Consider the following 21221-nt stretch of genomic DNA (forward strand, 5'->3'; position numbering starts at 1 on the left):
GTGTTACGTACGTACGACGTAGTGTACGTCGACCCAGCACGTACAGGAAGTGGCCCGCTAGGTATTATTTTCATCTCAAGATATATATCATCGAACCCTATCCTTTTTTTAATCATGTGAGAGATCTACCATTAATTTATCCCTCTTTGTGGTTACGTGCTCCTCCTAAAACTAGTGATCATCATTTGGATAAAATATGTATATATACATGTGATCCAAGGGATCATGGATGATCAGATAGCGGCTTGTAGATCATATGTAGTGTGACAATATCATTACACAAGTTTGTAATATGATTAATGAAGATACCACGAAATTACAAATTCCAATATTGCAAAATCTGTTTTTTTTTTTTTTTTTAATTTATTTTTTAATCGATACACAATTTCTCATTTTATTTTACTTTTAAATTGACGGATATATCACAATTAATTATTTTACGATACCATCATACCATTATATTGATCGAGTAATTCATATGTCTATATATAGTATTGAATATTGTTATATCCCAAACATTTTACTTCTCATCCATCGATCGAACCTAGCTAGTAGAGAAGAATATATATATATATATATATATATATATATGTTGATGATATATATATATATGTTGATGATATATAGAACAACTATATAAACAAAGAGATTACATAAAGTAAACTCACAAATTGATGTGGTTTTATGGGATCCATTAGATCTACTTTACAATAAAAGTAACTTTCAATCTGACATACCATATCAAGTCATATAAGTCTGTGGGTTTATTTTTATGTAATTTTTTTTTGTCTCTAATTAAAGTATTTCCCATACATATTATATATATATATATTTATATATTTATGTACAATATATATCTCAACCGAAGGGCCTTGGAATGTATAAAAAGGCTCATAGTACAATAAAAACCAAGAAGCTCAAAAGATGGGCCCAGGGATCACAGAGGGATAGTCAAGAAAAGTTTGAAGAGCGATATGCATGGCACCACCTTTAATAGAAGGATAAAAATAGCAAGAAGTAACGCGATTATTCAAAATCTTAAGTAGTGATCCATTTCGATAAATCTTGAATAAGATAAGTACAACAAACGTGCTTATATATGCAGGTAATATTTGATAATTAGGGATAACTCGAATACAATGACCTCTTAACTGACCGTACAGTGAAAAATTGAAAGTGAGACACGTCCCTAACATATATATTATTGATGACTGGTCTCACCGATATATATAGTAAAGATAATAACGAAGGGAAACTTCGTTTTCATGGAAACGAAGAAATCCATTAGCTAAAGGTCCAATAGACCTAATTTTTCCCCGCTCAAAGGTGGTGAATCTTCTGGCTTTCAGCCACCTTGACCTGGCACAGCAGCCAACCCCACTTATGGCTTTGTTTATTCTTTCTTTTCTTTCCCCAATCATCTTCCTCTTTTATCTCTACAGTCCCACCGTCCCGTTATACCTTTTTCTATGTCCTTTGAAATTAGTAGCATCGATCATACCCCAATCACAAGTCCCCAAGTGGACACTTAATTAATCGCTAGAGAAGACACTCCCTTTTAACAGGCGGTTGAAACAATCACCGTCTTCATTCAAGTATTTGTTGCCACGTGCCTATGATTTCAGCCATTGATCGATGTATTTCCGATCCACGCGTGGATATATAGGAAATACATGGTATCTGATGATGCCATCGATCCATATCCATGCCGTCCCCATCAACATGCATTGAAGTATCAAAGTTTAATTAGTTGGGTATTTTTATTTATTTCTTCAAACTTTAATTTGACGAAGTGATCTCTTCCTCATGAGGCATAGTCCACAAAACTTAACTTTCGTTTACTTTAACCTTTCGTGTCCCCAAAGCATGAAACTTTGTTTTTAAGACAAAAACTATGGTCTTTTAGGAAAACTCAAGTCTACCTAAAATTACGCTGTTTAATTTAAGGAAATGGTCATGAAATGCCTATATAAGGGAGACAGCACGTAGCAAAGTTATTCATTATAAGAGCAAAAGCCTAAAGTACTGGTGAGGTTTAAAGAGCAACGTTTGAAACAATTTTCTCTTGGACTTGTGTGTTCTCTTTCGAAGCTAAGAAGCTGGGAACTGTCGTAAGTACGTGTCGTCTCTTTTCACTACTCTTCCATTTCTATTCTCCTGCATGTAATTCATGGCCACTTAGACAAACAAGTTTGGAGTAGTAGCTAGACTATTCCCCTTTCCCTTTTGTTGCTTATACTTCGACCTTTTGATCATCTCTCAACATACCTAGCTAGCTTGTCTCTAATCTTTTGCATCTCAATCTGCTTTATTATCTATTTTACAGAAGCTTATCCAAGACAGCAACACGTACGTGAATTAAGTGGTTTGAAGAAACGGAAGATGGGAGTTGAAGGTACTTTGGAGTACTTGTCCGATCTGCTAAGCAGTGTCAAAAAGCGCAAGAAGAGGAAGCAAATACAAACTGTGGCGCTCAAAATCAGAATGGACTGTGAAGGGTGTGAGCGTAAGGTCAAGAAAGTTCTCTATGGTGTAAAAGGTATTATATATATATATACACGTATATTTCTTCTTCTTATTATTTTTTGCATGCAGTTTCATGCAGATCATGAGCTAGCGGCCAGATCAGATTAAAACATGGCATGCATTTTCATTGTTTATGGTGTTTACGTTTTTGAATTAATTGTTAATTTGCAGGGGCAAAATCTGTGGACGTGGACATGAAACAGCAGAAGGCGACGGTGACAGGATATGTGGAGGCAAAGAAGGTGTTGAAGGCAGCTCAGTCAACGAAGAAAAAGGTAGAGCTATGGCCCTATGTTCCATACACACTGGTGGCTCATCCTTATGTTTCTCAGGCATATGACAAGAAGGCACCTCCTAATATGGTGAGGGGCATTGCCGACGCTGCCACCATTAAAGAGACCACGATGGATGACAGCTACACCCTTATGTTCAGCGATGAGAACCCAAATTCCTGCACCATCATGTAGAGTACTACTTACTCTGTCAAAAATCTAGAAAAAGGCACAATATCGATGATCACTGTAAAAAAATCTGTACATATTGCAATTGATGTATTGTAATTTCTTAGTTTTTTTTTTTTTTTTAAAGTAAATTTTCTTTGCGAGGTTTTTGTGGTGAAGAACATGAGCTCGAGATATCTATATATGTTCTGAATGGGACATGGTGTGGGGTTTGCTCATGTCTTGGCGCAATTGATAACCTTTTGCATCAAGAATATTCAAGCTCATGATTATTGCATGGTGTTGATATATAATAATATTCCCAGATGCACTTGGTACATTAATATACGTACGGGAAGCTACCAACTACTCATAATAGACGATATTCCAAAGGGCAAAACTAGCACTACTTTCTAAAAGATAAAGATACCTTGAATTGTTTTGATGGAAAAGTAAGCAGTGCCGGCGGACCTACACGTATCTAAGGGGCCTGACCCCAAAATTTTTGGTCAAATCAAAATATAACCTATTTTTAATCATAATTTTATAAATTTAAAAAATATCATCTTTAAAAAAATTTATAATTTTTATATACTCTACAAAATTTTATAAAATTTTAATATATTTAAAAATATCTCTTTAATTTTTTCCTATAATCTTAAAATTTTGTATAATTTTTATATATTATTTATTTTTAAGAGTGTGATCTTACCAAAATTAAATAAAAACTAAATTTAGAAAAAATAATAAACATATTAATATCTATTCCGGTCAAAGTTTTTTGTTATACAATATTCGGCTTTTTAATATAGAATCCAAATTATAAATACAACAAAAATGATTTAAGCTACTTGGTGATCTATATAAAAAATAGTTGATATGTTTTATCATCTAGATCATTTGATTGAGTAAGAAAAAACTTATTTAAAGTCTGTATTATAGTATTATATGATTAACATGATACGGAAATATCTATAATTTACATGAAACTTAATAAACTAAATTATATACTAGAATGAATGATGAAATTTTCAAAAATCACTTGATAGTTTATATGAAACAAATAAATTCTAAATATTTTATTATAAACATAATAATGGATGAATATTATTTAATGTAAAAAATTTGAAACATATATTAAGATGTTGTATTTTTAGAATTTTATTTTTACGTGTAAATTACAGATTATCGAGATCTAATTATATATATATATATATATATATATATATTTATGATTTTAAATTTTAATGTGTTGCATATTAAAAAATTTGGCTCTCCTAAAAAAAAATTACTAGCTCCGCCACTGAAATTATGGATCACCGATTGAGGGGTTAAAATGTCTCTCACCAGATATGCATAGAGTGATGACCATGACTAGCATGCATGCATGTCAAAAAGGATTTATGCAAGATTCTAATATACATAACGTCTAAAGTTATATATATATATATATGATCAAAATGTTGCATATATCATGTTATGATGTCCGGATTCAAAGAAAGTCTATGCGATAAATGTGTTTATTGTGTTGGCTATCTTTTGTAGCCAACTATTCCCTTGATCCCTAACAACTGGATCAATAACTCACGCGGGCCAAAATCAAATCCATTCAACTCTCTTTCGGGGATTTTTTTTTAAATTTTTTTTATTTTTATTCTCTTCAAAAGAAGGAATAGTTAACGTGGAATTCTTGGCTTGACTGGCCCAGTTCCGTCCGCTTTTGGGCTCTTTAGAATTAAGCTAGATAGGCTTGATTTGTTTCGATCAGGACAACTAGGGCCAGTCCTTGTTACAAGACTGGTCTGACCATGGGCTCAAAACTTTACAAATTACAGGTAAAATAATGTCTTAAGAACAAGTTAATATTGCTGGTCGGATATATCAATTTTTTTTTTTTTTCAGAAGAACTGCAAAACTTATATGTCCTAAACTTATATTATTGATCAGTAATATCATTTTTAAATTGTTTCGAATATGGTTTGATGGTGGTAAAAGAACATATCATAATTGACGTGTTTCACACTCATATCAACAATTTTCATGACCTGTATCAAAAAACGTCCTAGAAAAGGGCTTGGGACAGTATAGGATGCCTAAGTTAGGATAAAATATGTAGGGAGCTTCAATTCTCAGGAAAAATGGGTTCGAAGTTACCTCTGGTGTGTGTTGCCCCCCATATGTATATATAGAGCATATGTTTAATTGATATGGCTTGCTTATCGGCTTGGTTCCCTCCTACCTAGGTTAGATTGTGGGTTATTAGCACTTTGAATTTGCTACCGCATCATAAGGGATTAATATCCTAGGTGAGCAATTTGGGCTGTTATCTTGCTGGGAATGGTTCATAGTAATCTTTTTTGTTACCTCATTAAGTCTTATTAATGTTGGCCGAGCGAGAATCTTAGGTGGACACGCTTGTTAATTAATCTTGACTCTTCATTGGGTGGGCTTGTGATCCTAGGTTTATGGACCTTTAGGATGTGGGGGCTCGGCTCATTTTCTAGTAGAGAATACTTGTCGCTCCAGTTATTCCGCAGATTTTTCTCACAAGGGTGTGATAAGAATCTATCTCCATTCTACTCGTACCACCATTTTAGGATGTCTACTCTATTTTCTTTGCAGCCATTTCTTGACAACACATATTCCCATGTCTAGGTGGCTTGTGCCATTTTACCTTCCATGTCTCCTAGTGCAGCATAGATCACTGGATTTGTTTGTATCACCCCTTGCCTGCAACACCTGTCATTTCCTTATTGGATGCCAATCAACCGTCGGTTGTTCCTTTAAATCTCCTTCTCCTTTTACATCTTAATTCTTGTCGATTCATTCCCTCTCGAACTTTGACTGCCTTTTGTTGTTGTGCCCGCCTACAAACCCTAACTCTTCGCTCTTTGATTCTTCTCCTAACTTCTAGTTCCATCCTCATTGATGGTTCCCCGCAATGCTTCTCGCTTTGGTGCGTGTGGCTCTCGTTCCTCTTGTCTTCATGATTCTCCCAGCTAGTTTGGGAGTGTTGGTTCGCGTCGTCCCACTAACTTTGAGGGGCATCGTTAGTGTTGTAAGACTATCAATCTAGACTGGATTGAATAGTTCAGTTCGGATCGGACCGATAGTCTTATTGGCCAGTCTCGAGGTATGGTTTATTTAGACCGGATCGGATCGAGATTGACTATATGTATATATATATATTTAAATATTATATATAATATATTATTTTTTATAGTAGTTGTATAAGTTAATTATGTAATTTTCATCTAAGGGATTACCATTGACCATATATACAATAAAATTATTTAATATTCATTAACCATATATAAATTGTTAAAGATATCACTTAATTTTAATTTTATTAATTTAATAAATTTTAATATTAATTTTTCTGTCAAAAAAAGAATAAAGATGAATAAAAAATCCATGGATCGAATAAGATTGAATAGACCAATATCTAATGGTACAGTCCAACAAAAATGATGGACCGAAATTTTCGATTCGTGACCCTTCTTGGATTGGACCGATTACACCCTTGGGCATCGTTGGCCAGTGACTACCTCTCAAGTTGACCTAGATCTAGTACAGAACCGTTAATGGTTCTTGAATTACTCAAAGGCCGTCGTGGAGTTGTTGACTCGAAAGGGTTTGTTGCGTGAGTTGCTCTGTATACGAGCATGTTTTTTATGGGACTTCGTCTTCCCTTATGTCGCCTTGTTTGTGACGAGGTGGGTTTCTTCAGCTTGGCTCCATTGCAACTCCTCCCTAATGCTTAGAGGATTTTGATGGCGTGGCGCCAAGTTTCAGATGTCACTCGTTAGGAATATCTTGACCTTATTGATTTGGAGTTCCTCTGTACGTATGGTGTCAGAAGCCTTGATAGAAACCTGCATGGTTTCCGGTCCTAGACCAACTACTGGGTAGTGTGTAATGCCCCATATTCGGAGGGCTAGGGAGTTAGTTCCTGTAACTTAAAATCACATTCTACAATACAGGTATAAACTCCAAAGTCTCCATAACACATAAAACTCATTGATTCAATCCAAACTATGTGTACCTCTACAAGAACATTAATGAACTATTCCAACATAATTAACTAAAAACACCACAAAATCTCAATAACAACATCAATATCCTAAAATAGCACTAAAAAAATGACTAGTTTCTTGAATAAAATCACCTTAGAGACTCTTGTAACATTTGGTACTTATTCCACTACGCTCAACTAATCTCACCCATACTTTCTATTCTTGATCCCCAGCTGAAACAACCAAATCATCTGAAATAAATTAGAGCAAAACAGAATTTTATGCCTTAGGGTTTTCATATGCGTTATCATATCATAATAGAGTATTGAGCAGATAAATATCAGATAATGAAATAAATATTTCAAACTTCATATTCATATTCATGTTTTATGCAGTAGAGAAACAAAATACAAAAATTTCTCATGTCTATATTAGTCATGATAAAATATCAAATTTGTAAAGCTCGGAACAGAGACTAGTGTAGAAAAATAACTAAGGATGTTCTCGAACAAAATATGCAGTTTTCTAGCAAATCAACCTCAATCAATTTTAGGCAAAATCTAATAAGAAGAGAGAAAATACCTTGGTGACAAGAGACACATGTTGACTCCAATGGCCTCTATTAGTCGCGACCTAAAAATGAGAGAGAGAGTGTGTTGGTATTGGTGAGGGGAAAGAAAGAAACAGGGACACAAACAGGGAGAGGTGCTCGATAAAGGAGCTTAGTGTGGTGGGACTAGTCATCATAGAGGCCTTCCGATGGTGGCTATTGTGAGGCGATGATGTAGAGAACGAGAGAGAGATTAATAGAAAGTTAGAGAGATAGAACGCGAGGGAGATAGAGAGAACACGAGAGTGACGGACATAGGGCTTACTAGCGGCAATAGTTTGGCAACAGCCAACACCAGCACCACAGTTTGGCGACTATAGTTTGGCAATCACAGAGAGAATGGGAGAGTCGGGATGTGTGGGGGAGGGGGGTGGGGTTGAGCAGGAGGTCTGGGAAAAAGGGGGAAGAGAAGAAAAAAAAAAGATTAGGGGTGTGAGGTAGTAAGGCTTGGACCGATGGGTTGAATTGTTACATAGTGTGTTTGGAAGGTCGCTATTCTCATGCCTAGGAGTGGCTTAGGAAGTTTTTTTTTTTTTTTTTTTGGTTTCAGTTAGTGCTTGGGAAATTCCATTGAGTGAAGCTAACCATTAAGAATTCCCCGTTCAGCATTATAAGGCAGATTTGTGTTGGTGAGCAGTTGGTTGACAGATAAGGATGCGTCCATTCTACTATTCATCTCATTGTATTTGTCCATAAGGCTACTTAAATTATGGTTTCTTCTTCTCTTCATTGTCTCGGGGGGTGGGGGTGTGTTTCTTGTGCTTTGCGACCCCACTTTGACTCGATCATAAGGCTTGGAGCAGCATCTTCTCCATCATCGACATTCCTTCATTTTAGGGCTTCGTTTTCGTGTTGGAGAGCTTTCATCTCCAAAGTCATCTTCCTCAATCTTTTCTCCATTTCCATGAACTTCCCTTCCATATTTTCTGAGGTGGCCTCTTGATCCAACCCTTGAGAGTGCGTTGTTGTAGACATATGAAAAGCATGTTGAATTATCTACAGTTGTCCTATAGATGACGCTAATTGTTATGGACATGTTTTATACTTATGCCAATAACATACAATGACCTGTATCAAGAAAATTAGAAAAAGGCGCAAGGCGGTATGAGATGCCTAAGTTAGGGTAAAGTATGTAGGGAGCTTCAATTCTTATAAAACATGGGTTTAATGTTCTCTCTAGTATGTGCTGCCACCCATATATATAGAGTGTATGTTTAATTGATATGGCTTGCTTAGTGGCTTGGTTTCCTCCTACCCAAGTTGAATTGCAGGTTGTTAGCACTTTGAATTAGCTACCGTATCATAAGGGATTAATATCCTAGGTTAGCAATCCGGGCTCATGTTATCTCGCTGGGGATGGTTCGCAGCAATCCTTTCCATTATCTCACTAACTCGTTATTAATGATGGTTGGGCCAGAATCTTATGTGGGTATGCTTGTTAATTGTGATCTTGACTTTTCGTTAGGTTGGTTTGTGGTCTAGGGTTTATGGACCTCTAGGTCATGGGGGCTTGGCCCATTTTCTAGGAGAGAATATTTGTCCCTCTAGTTAGCCCACATATTCTTATAAAAAGGGTGTGATGGGAATCTCCATTCTATTCGCACCGTTTTAATACGTTCATTCTATTTTCTTCGTGGACGTTTCCTGACAACAGAAGTAATTGATTGCACCTGATAACTCTAATATTTGTTTTTTCTTTTAAAATCTTAGCTCTAAAGCAACAATTAATGAAACTTTTCAAAATTGCCTAATTAAAATTATAGTCTAATATAGAAAGAGACAGATACAATACTAAATATTTTTAAGAAGTGTATATCATTTAGAAGCTTTACAGAAATTACATTAAATCAATATTGCAAGCATCAGGTGTATTCTCCCTCCAACATTAATTATAGAGAATCTGAGGCAAGCGGTTCTTTGCTCTGATCTCCGGCCAGGAGCTTGTAATATATATATATAGCTAGTCAACTGTGCATGCAGAAAGGCATATTTAAGGTAATAATTAGCTGACAAATACATGAAATCCAGGGCAGGCATCATGCAATGATGGGAGTAATGGTTCTGATCTGTAAAATAGTGAGCCAATTGGTAGGCCAGCAAAAGAGACTGCTTTCAGTTACAAAGCAGACAATTTTCCATAATAAGTTGGTCTTTGAGTCTATCCTTTTTCCTCTGATCTGACACAATTTGCCAGGGTCAAAATGTAACGGTTTCTCATCTTTGTCTATAGCCATGCATGCATGCAACGCCATTGTCTAGGAGTCAACACATTTCAGAACAAACATGCGGGCCGGGTCAAGCCTTAATTAAAAACAATTCGATAAAAAAAAAAAAAAGGTTTTGAAACAGCTTTGTTTTGAATGGCATGATCTTGAGAACAGCTTTGTTTAACTCATGTATCTTTCACAATTAATGAGTAGACCAGAAATTTAACGTTATATGAGTGTGTGTGTATATATATATATATTGAGGAGAGAAAAAGAATAAAAGAAAAAGGAAAGAGAAAATGATAATAAATCATGCTAATTCTGATATTTTCATTGCATGGTAATGAGCAGTACGTAGTACTTCTGTTTAATTGTTACAAGATCATTAAGCTTGTTATATTAATAGTTAAGAATCTTAAGATCATTGTATAATCTTATCTTTTCATTTAATTTATTATTAGTTTTCTAATTGTGGTACGTACGTACGAAAATTAAGAAATATTAGTGGACATTTGTAAATGTTAAAATTGGCCAAATATATATATATAGTAATATTATATATAAGGTTTATATATATATATATATTATATAGAAGGTGTGATATCATGATTAGGGCGCTGGTAATAATTAATTAATAATGTTATGACAGATACAACACATTCAAAATACAAGTTTGGACATAATATTTTTAATTAATTAGTAATAAGTGAGCTCCTTGCATGCATGTTTACAATTGTATAGCCTAATATGCATCTTCCAACCAAATATATATATATATTAAAAAAAAGAGTCTTAATAATGGCTATATATGGTGATAATGAAAAAACTGATCAATCAATAAACAAACCTATAGCTGTATGACACATAATCCTGTTTTTGCCTATAAATAAGCTCTCCAGGTCTTCATTTTTTTAGGGAGGCAAAGAGAAGCTAGTTTTCTTCATGTTCACATGAGCACAGTTTCGATCTCTCTGATTCTGTAGCAGTTAATATAGTACTAATGTCTTCAGTTCTTTCTTTGCACCCCATATATGATCTCAACCTCGATCTCTAATTTGATGATGTTGCTCGTTACATCTCTTTTGTGTCAATCCGGCCAGCTCTTTTCAGACTATCAAACCTACAAAGTTACGGCCAATAATATTCTTGCATGTCTGGGGATAAGTTTTAATATTTGATTATTTTGTTGTTCATTATTTTAATTTCAAGATCAATCCGGCCATGACTTTCTCTTGGAGCTCGATCTGCTCATTAATTAGCTAGCTGTTCATATAATATATCCTTGTTTTACTTTTGACGTACAGGTGATCTAGTACAATCGTGCATGCTTGTGTATAAGCGAACAGAATGAAGGATTTACAGGTAAATGATGCCCGGCCGCCTCTTAACAAAGAGCGCCGTTTTGCGCTGTTTTTGGTTGTGCAAGTCTTGGATCTCTCATTCTCTCTTTTCTCTCTCTTTTCTACCGTCAATTTGTTTTTGAGTTTGGCTTATGTGCATTACGCAAATAAATGAATAAGATAGATTGAAAATAAATAAAAGGGTAGATCTTGTTGTTTATTTTTCAATAACATGGAGTGATTTTCTCGGCCAACATCTTGTTTCTAAGCCATGATAGTACTTCTTGAGAAGAATATCATAATATATTCTTTTGAAGTAGCGCGATCGTGCCTCCAAAAATCCATTTTCTAAAGTTAATTTATTTGGTAATTACCTTATTCTTGGTAAGACAAACACAAATACCCATGATTTCAAGCACCTAATTTCTTTTTGTCTCCCACCGGACCGGATATTACTAGAATTTCAAAAGCAGCACAAGGAGACATGGGTATCTCATGGTCAGCATTGCACGAGCAAGATGGTTGACCTTTTTCAGTCTCTAGCTTTTTTATTCTCATTTTGCTTACGTTATTGAGTGTTCAGTACTACTTTATACAACAATTGCTTTGTCAAAGCTTTTACGTTGGATTCCTCTCTGCCTGATGGCTATCATGCATCCCATTCATTAATAGAAAATGCCATAAATATGTAGTTAATACCTCTCGTTTTTCATGTACATTATAGGCATATCCTCATAGGTTGTCTCACATGCATGGAAAGCCATGCTGGACCTGACGGTGAAAATTAAAAGTAATTGATCAATCTTACTCGTGGGCTAAGTCAAATTATTCCCTCCTTTGAAAATTAGCCTCGATGTAACGAGAGAATCGATCTTATGTTTGGTTGCTAGAGTGAGTTTAACTAATCATCTCAAATGAATCATTGATGGAATTCATTATTTTTTCAACTTTTCATAAAAAAATTAGGTTTATCTTAATCCACTTTATATATTCAAACACACATCAATCTATTTACATTTAAATTCATCTTAATTAATGATATTTACAAAATATTACTATTCACAAATCAACTTAAATTATTTGAGATCACCTCAGCATCCAAACACAGTTAGATGATACTACTCCTATGTGTTAATAGTTTATTTTTCAGGCATAATACGATAGCTAGGTTTTTATATCAATAATATGTTTGATGTGTAAATAAGGCACGCGAAGTGTAAATATAATTTTAAAACAATCAACAAATTGTTCATTAATAAATTTTCCCATCACATTGTTGCCAATCTTACAAGTTTATAATTGGCAATCTAGGAGACAGCTTAAAAGGCTCTCTTTTTAGGTAAAATGTGGATAAGAAGGAATATGAATTGGCTATTTTAATAATTACCTTTCACTCGTAAAAAATTCTATTAATCAGTCTTACATCACACGTCTACATTAAATTTTTATTTATTTTCCTCAACAAGCATGTTTGATCAACTTTTCAGGCCTTTTCCTCACAATGAATTGTTAACCCTTCATCACATTCATATGTATACACACACACACATGCATATCTTTTCTATGCAGTATTCTATAAGATCAAGCATATATCTATATAGGTATATAATTTTAATTTGATGTGTTACTGAATATTGAAATTCAGGTTAATGAAATTCAGATCCAGATGGAGGACTCAGCTGGTCAAGTAGGAGTCTCTTTAGAGTTTGACTTCGACTTCGATGACGAGAATTTAATGGAGAATCCCAATACGCAGATGCCTTCAAATCATGACCCGCACGAGGCGCAGAATGAAACGGCGGAAAATATCTCTACTGTACGTTAAACTAATAGAAATTAAAATATTATAACGTTTTCTTTTCAAATTAGATTATCTAATTCAAAATGCAAAAGATACAATATCACATGTTTATATTATAGGGTCCTAAATGAATGGTATTAAATGTTGTACGATTCACATGATTTGTTTTGTTTTCAATTTGAGCAGAGAGAATCCAAAAGATCAGATCTCTATGATCTATTATTAATATGAGTTTGCATGAATACTTCTATGAGCATGCATAATATTTTACATGTAATAAATGTTTATTTCCAATGATCATATCTCAGCAAGAAAATGTGGAGCTTGGTTCATCATCCGGAAGCAACGATCATCAGCCGCTGATTCACCAAACAGACTTGAAGCAGAACCTCACACCATCAACATTGACCAATAGCGACCTTTCGAACCCACCAGTACTTGAAAACGTCCCAGATTTAGCACACCCAGCTACAACTTTCAATCCAACATTAATTGAGACACCACAAAACTGCCTTCCAATAACAGTATGTTGATGCATGTGTCATTATCTATAACTCTTGAATCAGCTAATCTCTTTTACATTTTTTAAGAAAAAACTTCAAGGGAATCAAAGTAGAATAGAAGTGTAGTATGTAGCATATATAATTCTTTCTATATATGTGCATAGACGTCATTCAATTTTGATATACATAAATTATGAATATTAATTGAATACTTTTTGAACTTCAGAAAGTGTATGATTCAATATGACTTTATCACCTGTTGCTGCTACAATCATTAACTTTTCATTAATTGATCAGCAGGAATACAAGGAAAGTGAATCACCAGATGGACATTGTCAACCTCAACTTGATCTTGGGGATCCTAACTGGAACTATCAGCAACAAGCCTATAATACTTCTGAAAACCAAGTCCCTCAAGTTTTTAGTACTCCAAACTTGCCACAATTGGGACCATCCTCTTTGAATGCTACATCTATGGGAGCACTGCAACCTTATCCTCCAACAATGGTATGCTATCTTTTTAGTCCTTAATACCTAACTCATATAACTAGTTTTATCATGATATGCCACTTTCTCTTCATTTAACTCTTTCTATAAACAATGCCAACTCCAAGCAGAACCTCAAACAATCCGTGCTTTAAGTTTTCAATGCCGTACACTCCACTTAACCTCTTGAAATGTGAGCCAAACAAAGTTCATCCTTCATCAATTTTCCCCTCCCAAGGATACTTCATTCACCATATCCCCAAGTAACTGTATAACCTTTTTTCTTTTTGTTAGTTGGTTCAAAGTCATTAATTTTATCTGTAAAGCGAAAGATCACCACTGACTATGATCACGATCAGATGGGATTGAACGGGAATGATGGAGCAATTCAGTCACTTCTAGCTGAATATGAGGCCAATATGATCTATCCCAATCAGCCGATGATGAATGCTGGGTTGGAGAATGTTCCCCCAAATGAGCATATGCCTCTGTATGCCAATAACTCTTTTTTTCCATGCAATATGATACTCTTTCTTCCATTCTTTTTCGTCTTTTCTGATTGAATCATGGTCAATATCCTTTATCATGATAGGCCTTACAATGTGGGCCCACTCAATGAATTTACCCCAAACAATCAGACGATACTACAAAGCATTACAAGCAATACCCGTCAGCAACCATCCCTCTGCCCTACATTATTGCCTCAGAACACAGTAAGTAGTCTAACTCCTGCATGAATTTCTATTCAATTAGGCTTCATTTATAATGTTCATGTTAGTTTGGTAGTCATAATTGTTGATCATGAGCAGATAGGGGTTGGAGTAATAAATCAAAGGCAACTGCCAATCAACCAACACCGAGCAAATTTACTCCCCCACAACCAGCTGAATGCTGCATGCAGACTCTTGACTCCATTGGGGTACATGACATCTCATCTTCTTCATTTACGTTCTTAAAAATATTGGTATTTAAATGTCCATGTATTCCTATCAGGTTGACATGCTTGTTTTAATCTAACATGTCATCTCTTTGTATACAGTTCGCAGCCAAATGAATTCATGACAACTAATGTATTTGACCAGCAATGTCTCAACTTCTTGCTACCTCAAGCTTATGCACTTTTAAGGTACGTACTGATCTATATATATGTAATTGCTTATCAAACACCCTCGATCACTCATCCACATACACTTATTTTCTTTTACAAGAATATTAATTACTGATAGATCGATATATGCTTCTAACTCAGGCCCCAACAATCCTCTAATCATCTACAACAACTCAACCAAGTCTCACAAGTGCCAAATTTACTTGATCCTCAATTTCAATTCTCAGTGCTACCTGGACTTTCTATGCCTCCTAGGTAACTTATATATGCCTTTTTTTCCTATTTGTAATCATGAGGACTTGAGTTTGAATTTCCCTTGTCATATTTTCCAGTTATAGCCCTCGAAGTTTCTTGTACCATCAAGCTGTCTCTGTGCCACCTAACGTGTACGATCCACAAGGTTTTAACTCAATGCTGTCGCCCGAGCTTTCTATCTCAGCTAGGTACTTCTTGATTCACTTTAATTGTTTCTATGTAGGAAAGTTCTACATATACACAATATGTTAATCCAGTTTTCATTCCCCTTCTTCTTTTCTGTATACGTAAGGAATTTTATGATTTTACCGATGCAGGACTCCTCAACTTACAAACTATCAACAACAAAACCAAGTTTGGATGACACCAAACTCATTACTGCCTGGATCTTCTATGGTTTCGAGGTCCCAATTTTTCTTTGATCATCTTTTCCATATGAGATATTGTTAATTGCTATAGCTTCCTGTGAAAATGATCACCTGCTATACACCATGTTGATTGGCACATTGTCATCTTAATTTGAGTTCAGGCTTCAAGAGCTGTATGGGCGTCAGCAACTTAATCAGATAACTCAACTGACCCCTAATCTTCATCCACAACTTGGAAGTTCCATACTTCTGGAAATGCTCTCTGGGTAGGTTAACTTTCTACCTTAAGCCTACAAAATGTGAAAAAGAAGCACCATTTAGATTGTTGATAGTGGGTCAAAAAAATTACAAGTGGATATTTGTTGCTCATCACCATTTCCTATTTGTTGAGTTTAGGCCCCCACAGCTACTGGATCATTATCAAGTCTCAGTGCCACCTTATGCATGCAATCCACAGCAGCATAACTCCATAGGGGCTCGACCCTCTGTACTGCCTAGGTACCTAAACATTTAATTGCAATATTTCGGTTAAATCAAGTATAGATAAGAGCCTTCCATTTCCAATATACTTTCATTTGTTGTTTTTGTTTTTTTCTTTTGTTTTTAGGCCTCAAAGATTGTATGATCATAAGCATCCACTTGAGCAAGTCCAGGACTCGCAATTTTATGGCTCCATGCTGCCACAGGCTCCAAATCTTTCTAGGTAGCATATATTTTACAATTCATTTTCAATCAAAATACAAAATTTAAAACTTGCTGAAAGAAATAAGAAGATTACGGGGTGTGTAACCATGTTTATAATTTACTTCGGCTACCAATCTTTCACCTAATGGTTGAATATTCTTTAATCTAGGCCTCAACATTCATCTAGGCATCAACAACTCAATCAAGTTCCCGAGACAGCTAACATGAGAGTTGATCCTCAACACGACAACATTTTATCTCCTCAATCTTCAAGGCCTTCCAGGTATCTGAGTTATCAGTACTGTTCTATGTCATTTCTTTCAGACGCTGATTATATAATTGGCTACTAAGCATTTTTTTTTCCACTCTTTTTGTCTTTGTTTAGTCAGCAGTGTTTGAGCAAGATTTTGTTGTGTATATTTTTTAATAGAGTTTAGAAATTACAATGTCTAATTTCTCATGCACTCGGTGGATTTTTTTCTCCTACAGTTCACAGACCAAACAAACATGTGGATTACTGAATCAAGCAGCTAGACAAAGTGTCTCCTGCATTAGTCCTGGCACAAATTCTAGACAAACTCAAATCCTGAATTCAAAAGCTCAACAAGTAAAGTGTTTTTTTTTTAAAGATATTATAGGGGAATTACCATCTTATTTTGTAGTTAATGGGAAACTTCCAATATTTTCAGCAGGAAATTGGGGGTGGAACCAAGATGGCGGTCCCTGATCTATGTGAAACTTCACCGATCAGCTTCAAAGAGGTACTGATCTCTATGGTGCTGAATGAATATTAGTGCAACACAGTTTCACGCACACACACACATACTCCTTTAACTTAGCTTGGGCTCTTGTTAATGACATTATCTTATGTTTAAAAATGAATTTATAGAGAGAACAACTGGAAGGAAACAAACGTACTGCAGCAAAACAACATGTGGTAGGAGAACCATCTCAGTCACCTAAACGCTCCAAGGTTAAACTTTTGATCTTTTCCTAGTATGTACGTAAAAGCTAATAGGTGCAAATAAGTTCTACATAATTCTCTTTGAATCTGATTGAATGAAGAGTGTAACAATACAGAAAGAAAGGAGTTTACCACCACCCAGTTCTCAAGAAGATCAGGATAGGACTTCTTTATCAGAAGGAAATCATGAAGTCGAAAAAGAAGGAAATGAAGTCCAAAACTCAAATCCTTCTACTGCAAGGTTATATGATGCATAATTCCTCTTCATTCACTCTAATGTTTTATCATGATTTTCAAGCGTTCCTCTTTACTGTTCATTGCTCTTGAAAATCGAAATTGATCAAAGTGATTTTGTTTCAGGCGAGTAAAGAATACTGTTTATGATCCAACATATGTGGGGTTTGGTTTACCTGTTGACCCACATCTCCGGCTATTCAACCCAAGCTAATTGCATTGGTAACTGCTTTCACTTACCACTTTCGTCTCTTTGATCCCATAAACTTTGATCTGCACATAACTATAATATATTTTAGTTGTCTGATTAAGTATTGTCTTTAAATGTCACAGGCAATGGTAGACCATGCGGATTAGATGATTCTGTTTTTCCTGGGCCAGCTGTGTTAAGAGGTTATTGGCGGTGTTTGAGCAGAGTTGGTCTTGAAAAAACCGGCATCATCTTTTAATGTTTAGCCTATCTTTACCTTTGAACTCAACCAAAAGATGTTTTTAACAATTAATGTTTGTTCTTTTTCCAATTAAGCTGCCATAACAGTTTGTCCAGTTTTATTTTATTTCTGGGAAAGAGTACGACATATGAATGGCAAAGTTGATGGCCCATCAGCTTTATATTAAATGTTGGAAAAGAAACTTAAAAGGAAAAATGAATCACAACATCACAAGGATTGACACAAAAAAGTTTCTGGAAACATAAAATTAAGGGTAATCTCGTTTAAATGAGATTCTTCAATGAAGACATGATTAGTACACGATACGAAAATGGTGAACCAATGGTAGCTTCTACTTTTTGGCCGATAATTGAATTTCCTAGCCTCTTACGTATTGCTTTTAAATATCTTATCTGCAAGAGCAATGAACTATGAAGTGAGAATTTCTTGGGATAGATTTTGATATACAACAAATGGTAGTTAATAGGCGTTCCCAAATCTAAAGGCCCAATTGTCCAAAAATTATTAAAAAAAAAAAATAAAAAATCTAGGGTTATATTGGAACAACTAACACAAATTTTGGTTGTAATGGAACTCTTTGTAAAGCCTTAAAACAGTTTGGATATTATTTTTGTGAGGTCTTTATTCCTGAATATCATCATGTTACACCACGCTTTCTAATTCGGTCTCTATGACTATCCACCCTATCAATATTAACCGAGTAGTAGTGAAGGCCGACTTTCTCATAAGGTGAGTTAGGCGGTTGCCTAAAGCCTATAGCGGAAGAAAGCCCCAAAAACTATTATAAAGACAATTACTAAAAAAAACTTTTAAAAAACTTTAAATTATTAGACTAAACAGAGACGTTGACATTGAAAATTAAAAAAAAAAAAAAAAAATTCTCAACTTCACTATAAAAATAAAGACATTAACAATTGTAAAAATAATATAAATTTTTAATTAATTACATAGACTCTGTAATTTTCTTTAAGAAAGTTAAAAGTCACAATAATGACTGTAAATTCAATAGTTCTAATCTATCTCCACATTCAATGGTTCTAATCTGTCCCTACAAAGTTCAAAAAAACTTCAATAGAACATCTCAAAAACTCTCCTTTTATATTTGAAATCGATAAATTTTATTTCATCTCTTTTGTACTCTAGACTCTAGTCTCTGGTCTCTAATCTCTCTCTTACATCCATCTTGCTTGTATTTGATATTGGCAGCCTCTCTATTGTTTCTAATCGCACTGGCAAACGTTAAGCAACTCTGCTGTGCTGTGGTGATGAAGGTAAAATAAATAAAAAATATAATATTTTGTTTGTATATGCAATGAAGTTTTTGTTTTATATATTTGTGGCAATAAAAGAGACACTTGAATGACTTGTTTTCTAGAACATCCTCGATTGTTTTTTGTCATTTTTCAAGACTTTAACTGACCATATATAGCTTGCAAAATTCACATGGCCCATTGGCCACCAATTCATTCTTTTCAAACTTCGTTTCTTTCTTTTTCAATTCCTCTAATGTATAATTTATTTCTTCATTTTGGATATTAATATTAAGATATTTTATTTTACTATGGAGATTAACAATTTTATATAAAAGGGAAAGTCATTTAGATAAAAGTAAAGCTCATTTGATAAATCAGGTTCTATTTTTTTATGTTAATATTTATTTTATTCTAGAATATTCATAAGCATGGTAAGATTTTATATAATAGGTATTGTTCTTTTCTATTAGAAAATGTGTCTAATAGAAAATATGCATCTGGATATGAGAAACTTTGAAAAAAGAGAAGAATAAAAAAATTGATTGAATCCCAAAAATGATATTTAAATAAATTTGTTACCAGCAATAAACAAAATATAGTAGAAAATTTAGGTGAAACATTTGTAGATGATCAAGAAATACACTAAATAGGACCAAAAGTTAACAAAATAAATCAAGAAATACAACAAAAGGGATTCGGGTATAATCAAACAACACAACAAACTCAACAAAAGGGATATGAGGATAGTGCTCAAGCATGTATGGGTATTGCTATAGTTCTTGGATTCTACTCCTTTAAATATTCATAATACTTCTCAATGGAAATATGTTGATATAAACTTAAGAGATTTATTAGTAGAAATTGGTCCAATTAGATATAGCGATATCAATTTTCTTAAGGATAAGAACTCTAGACATTTTTTTACTACATATTATATATGAAACTTATTAAACGGGGAGAAACATGATAGAAAACGGCTAGTGCATTCAAAAGACTTGAATAGATTAAATGGACTAGTCATATTATCAATTGAGAATGAGATATTAAAAGAACTTAAATAAAAATTTAATTAGCAATTTTGCATCTCAAAAAGCAAGAAGAAAATTTTTTAAATGAAAATATATTTAGATATAACTTATTTAATTTGATACAAGAAAATGCCCATTTTAACTTATCGTCTTAAGCCTCAAAATCTATTGAGCGGGCACTGGTAGTAGTCTTTTCCCTTCTAGTAGTTTCACTCATCTGTAAGTATTCGATGACTTAACACTATACACATAGATAGTACCAAATCATTTCAATCTAGCCTATTGATCTCTTCGTGACAAAGTTCGTGGCTTTGATATCAATTATTAAATACATAATCATTAATCTAAAAACTTTAAAACTATTGGATACTAATTTTAATCCTCATAATCACAACATTAAACTCTTCAAGTAATAAAACTGCCATTTATGTTTGACCACTACCTATAGAAGTATATATAGTTGCATCTTTCCTACTCTGATAAACTTATTATGGAACAACTTTAGTTACCTCTTGGGAAGTCAAAAAACTAAATATTAGACTTTTGTTCAGGAACAGGCCAATGGAACGAGTATGGTTAAACTCAATGTTGATAGCAGATGTTTAGGGAACCAGGGTAATTGTGGTGGAGGAGTAGCGAGAAATGAGTAAGGAAACTACTGGTTCCTTTCTCTTCCTTCTATGGGAAAGGTACAAATAATAGGGTTGAACTAAGAACAGTTGTAGAAAGACTTAAAGCTTGCATCCAACTAAACCATCTACTAGTAGAGGTTAATTTTGATTCCCAAGTGGTGGTCCAATAGCTTCAGAATATAGAGCATTGTCCGTGGTATTTGCGGAGTTATGTGACTAGTTTGAGGAGTTGAAAAGTAAAAGTAATGTTATGGTCCAGTATAATTACAGAGGGGTCAATCAAGTTGCCAATAGCTTGGCAAAATCAAGAGTTC

At 34.4% G+C, this 21221-nt stretch overlaps 2 protein-coding genes across 5 annotated transcripts; both read left to right on the forward strand.

Annotated features, from left to right (window-relative positions):
* The first annotated feature begins 1955 nt into the window (after positions 1-1955).
* On the forward strand, positions 1956-3267 carry LOC122311456 (heavy metal-associated isoprenylated plant protein 24-like). 2 transcript variants are annotated; one of them, XM_043126009.1, is made up of 3 exons: positions 1956-2115; positions 2327-2539; positions 2698-3259. In XM_043126009.1, the coding sequence occupies exons 2-3, from the start codon at positions 2383-2385 to the stop codon at positions 2991-2993; spliced, it is 453 nt and encodes a 150-aa protein (XP_042981943.1). In that variant the 5' UTR covers positions 1956-2115; positions 2327-2382; the 3' UTR covers positions 2994-3259. The 2 variants fall into 2 exon arrangements, with proteins under 2 accessions (XP_042981943.1, XP_042981944.1); XM_043126010.1 differs by having other exon boundaries at positions 1989-2111; positions 2698-3267.
* Positions 3268-10727: 7460 nt separating this feature from the next.
* Positions 10728-18092, forward strand: LOC122311528. 3 transcript variants are annotated; one of them, XM_043126115.1, is made up of 22 exons: positions 10728-10926; positions 11104-11161; positions 12785-12955; positions 13249-13464; positions 13741-13950; positions 14289-14419; positions 14522-14642; positions 14739-14848; positions 14969-15055; positions 15179-15292; positions 15370-15480; positions 15610-15696; positions 15822-15926; positions 16057-16158; positions 16268-16363; positions 16514-16627; positions 16834-16951; positions 17034-17105; positions 17234-17317; positions 17425-17549; positions 17669-17764; positions 17876-18092. In XM_043126115.1, the coding sequence occupies exons 2-21, from the start codon at positions 11147-11149 to the stop codon at positions 17754-17756; spliced, it is 2277 nt and encodes a 758-aa protein (XP_042982049.1). In that variant the 5' UTR covers positions 10728-10926; positions 11104-11146; the 3' UTR covers positions 17757-17764; positions 17876-18092. The 3 variants fall into 3 exon arrangements, with proteins under 3 accessions (XP_042982049.1, XP_042982050.1, XP_042982051.1); XM_043126116.1 differs by having other exon boundaries at positions 17037-17105; XM_043126117.1 differs by having other exon boundaries at positions 13744-13950.
* The last annotated feature ends 3129 nt before the right edge of the window (positions 18093-21221 follow it).

Source organism: Carya illinoinensis, chromosome 5 (assembly GCF_018687715.1).
Source record: "Carya illinoinensis cultivar Pawnee chromosome 5, C.illinoinensisPawnee_v1, whole genome shotgun sequence".
NCBI classification, from domain to species: Eukaryota; Viridiplantae; Streptophyta; class Magnoliopsida; order Fagales; family Juglandaceae; genus Carya; species Carya illinoinensis.

What these genes read in the sequence shown, in the direction of transcription:
- LOC122311456 (XM_043126009.1), top strand. Translation starts at nt 2,383, where the DNA reads ATGGGAGTTGAAGGTACTTTGGAGTACTTGTCCGATCTGCTAAGCAGT. An exon ending in AGTTCTCTATGGTGTAAAAG is followed by an intron (nt 2,540 to 2,697) that starts GTATTATATATA and finishes GTTAATTTGCAG; the next exon opens with GGGCAAAATCTGTGGACGTG.
- LOC122311528 (XM_043126115.1), top strand. An exon ending in CATTATTGCCTCAGAACACA is followed by an intron (nt 14,643 to 14,738) that starts GTAAGTAGTCTA and finishes GATCATGAGCAG; the next exon opens with ATAGGGGTTGGAGTAATAAA. An exon ending in GGACTTTCTATGCCTCCTAG is followed by an intron (nt 15,293 to 15,369) that starts GTAACTTATATA and finishes CATATTTTCCAG; the next exon opens with TTATAGCCCTCGAAGTTTCT.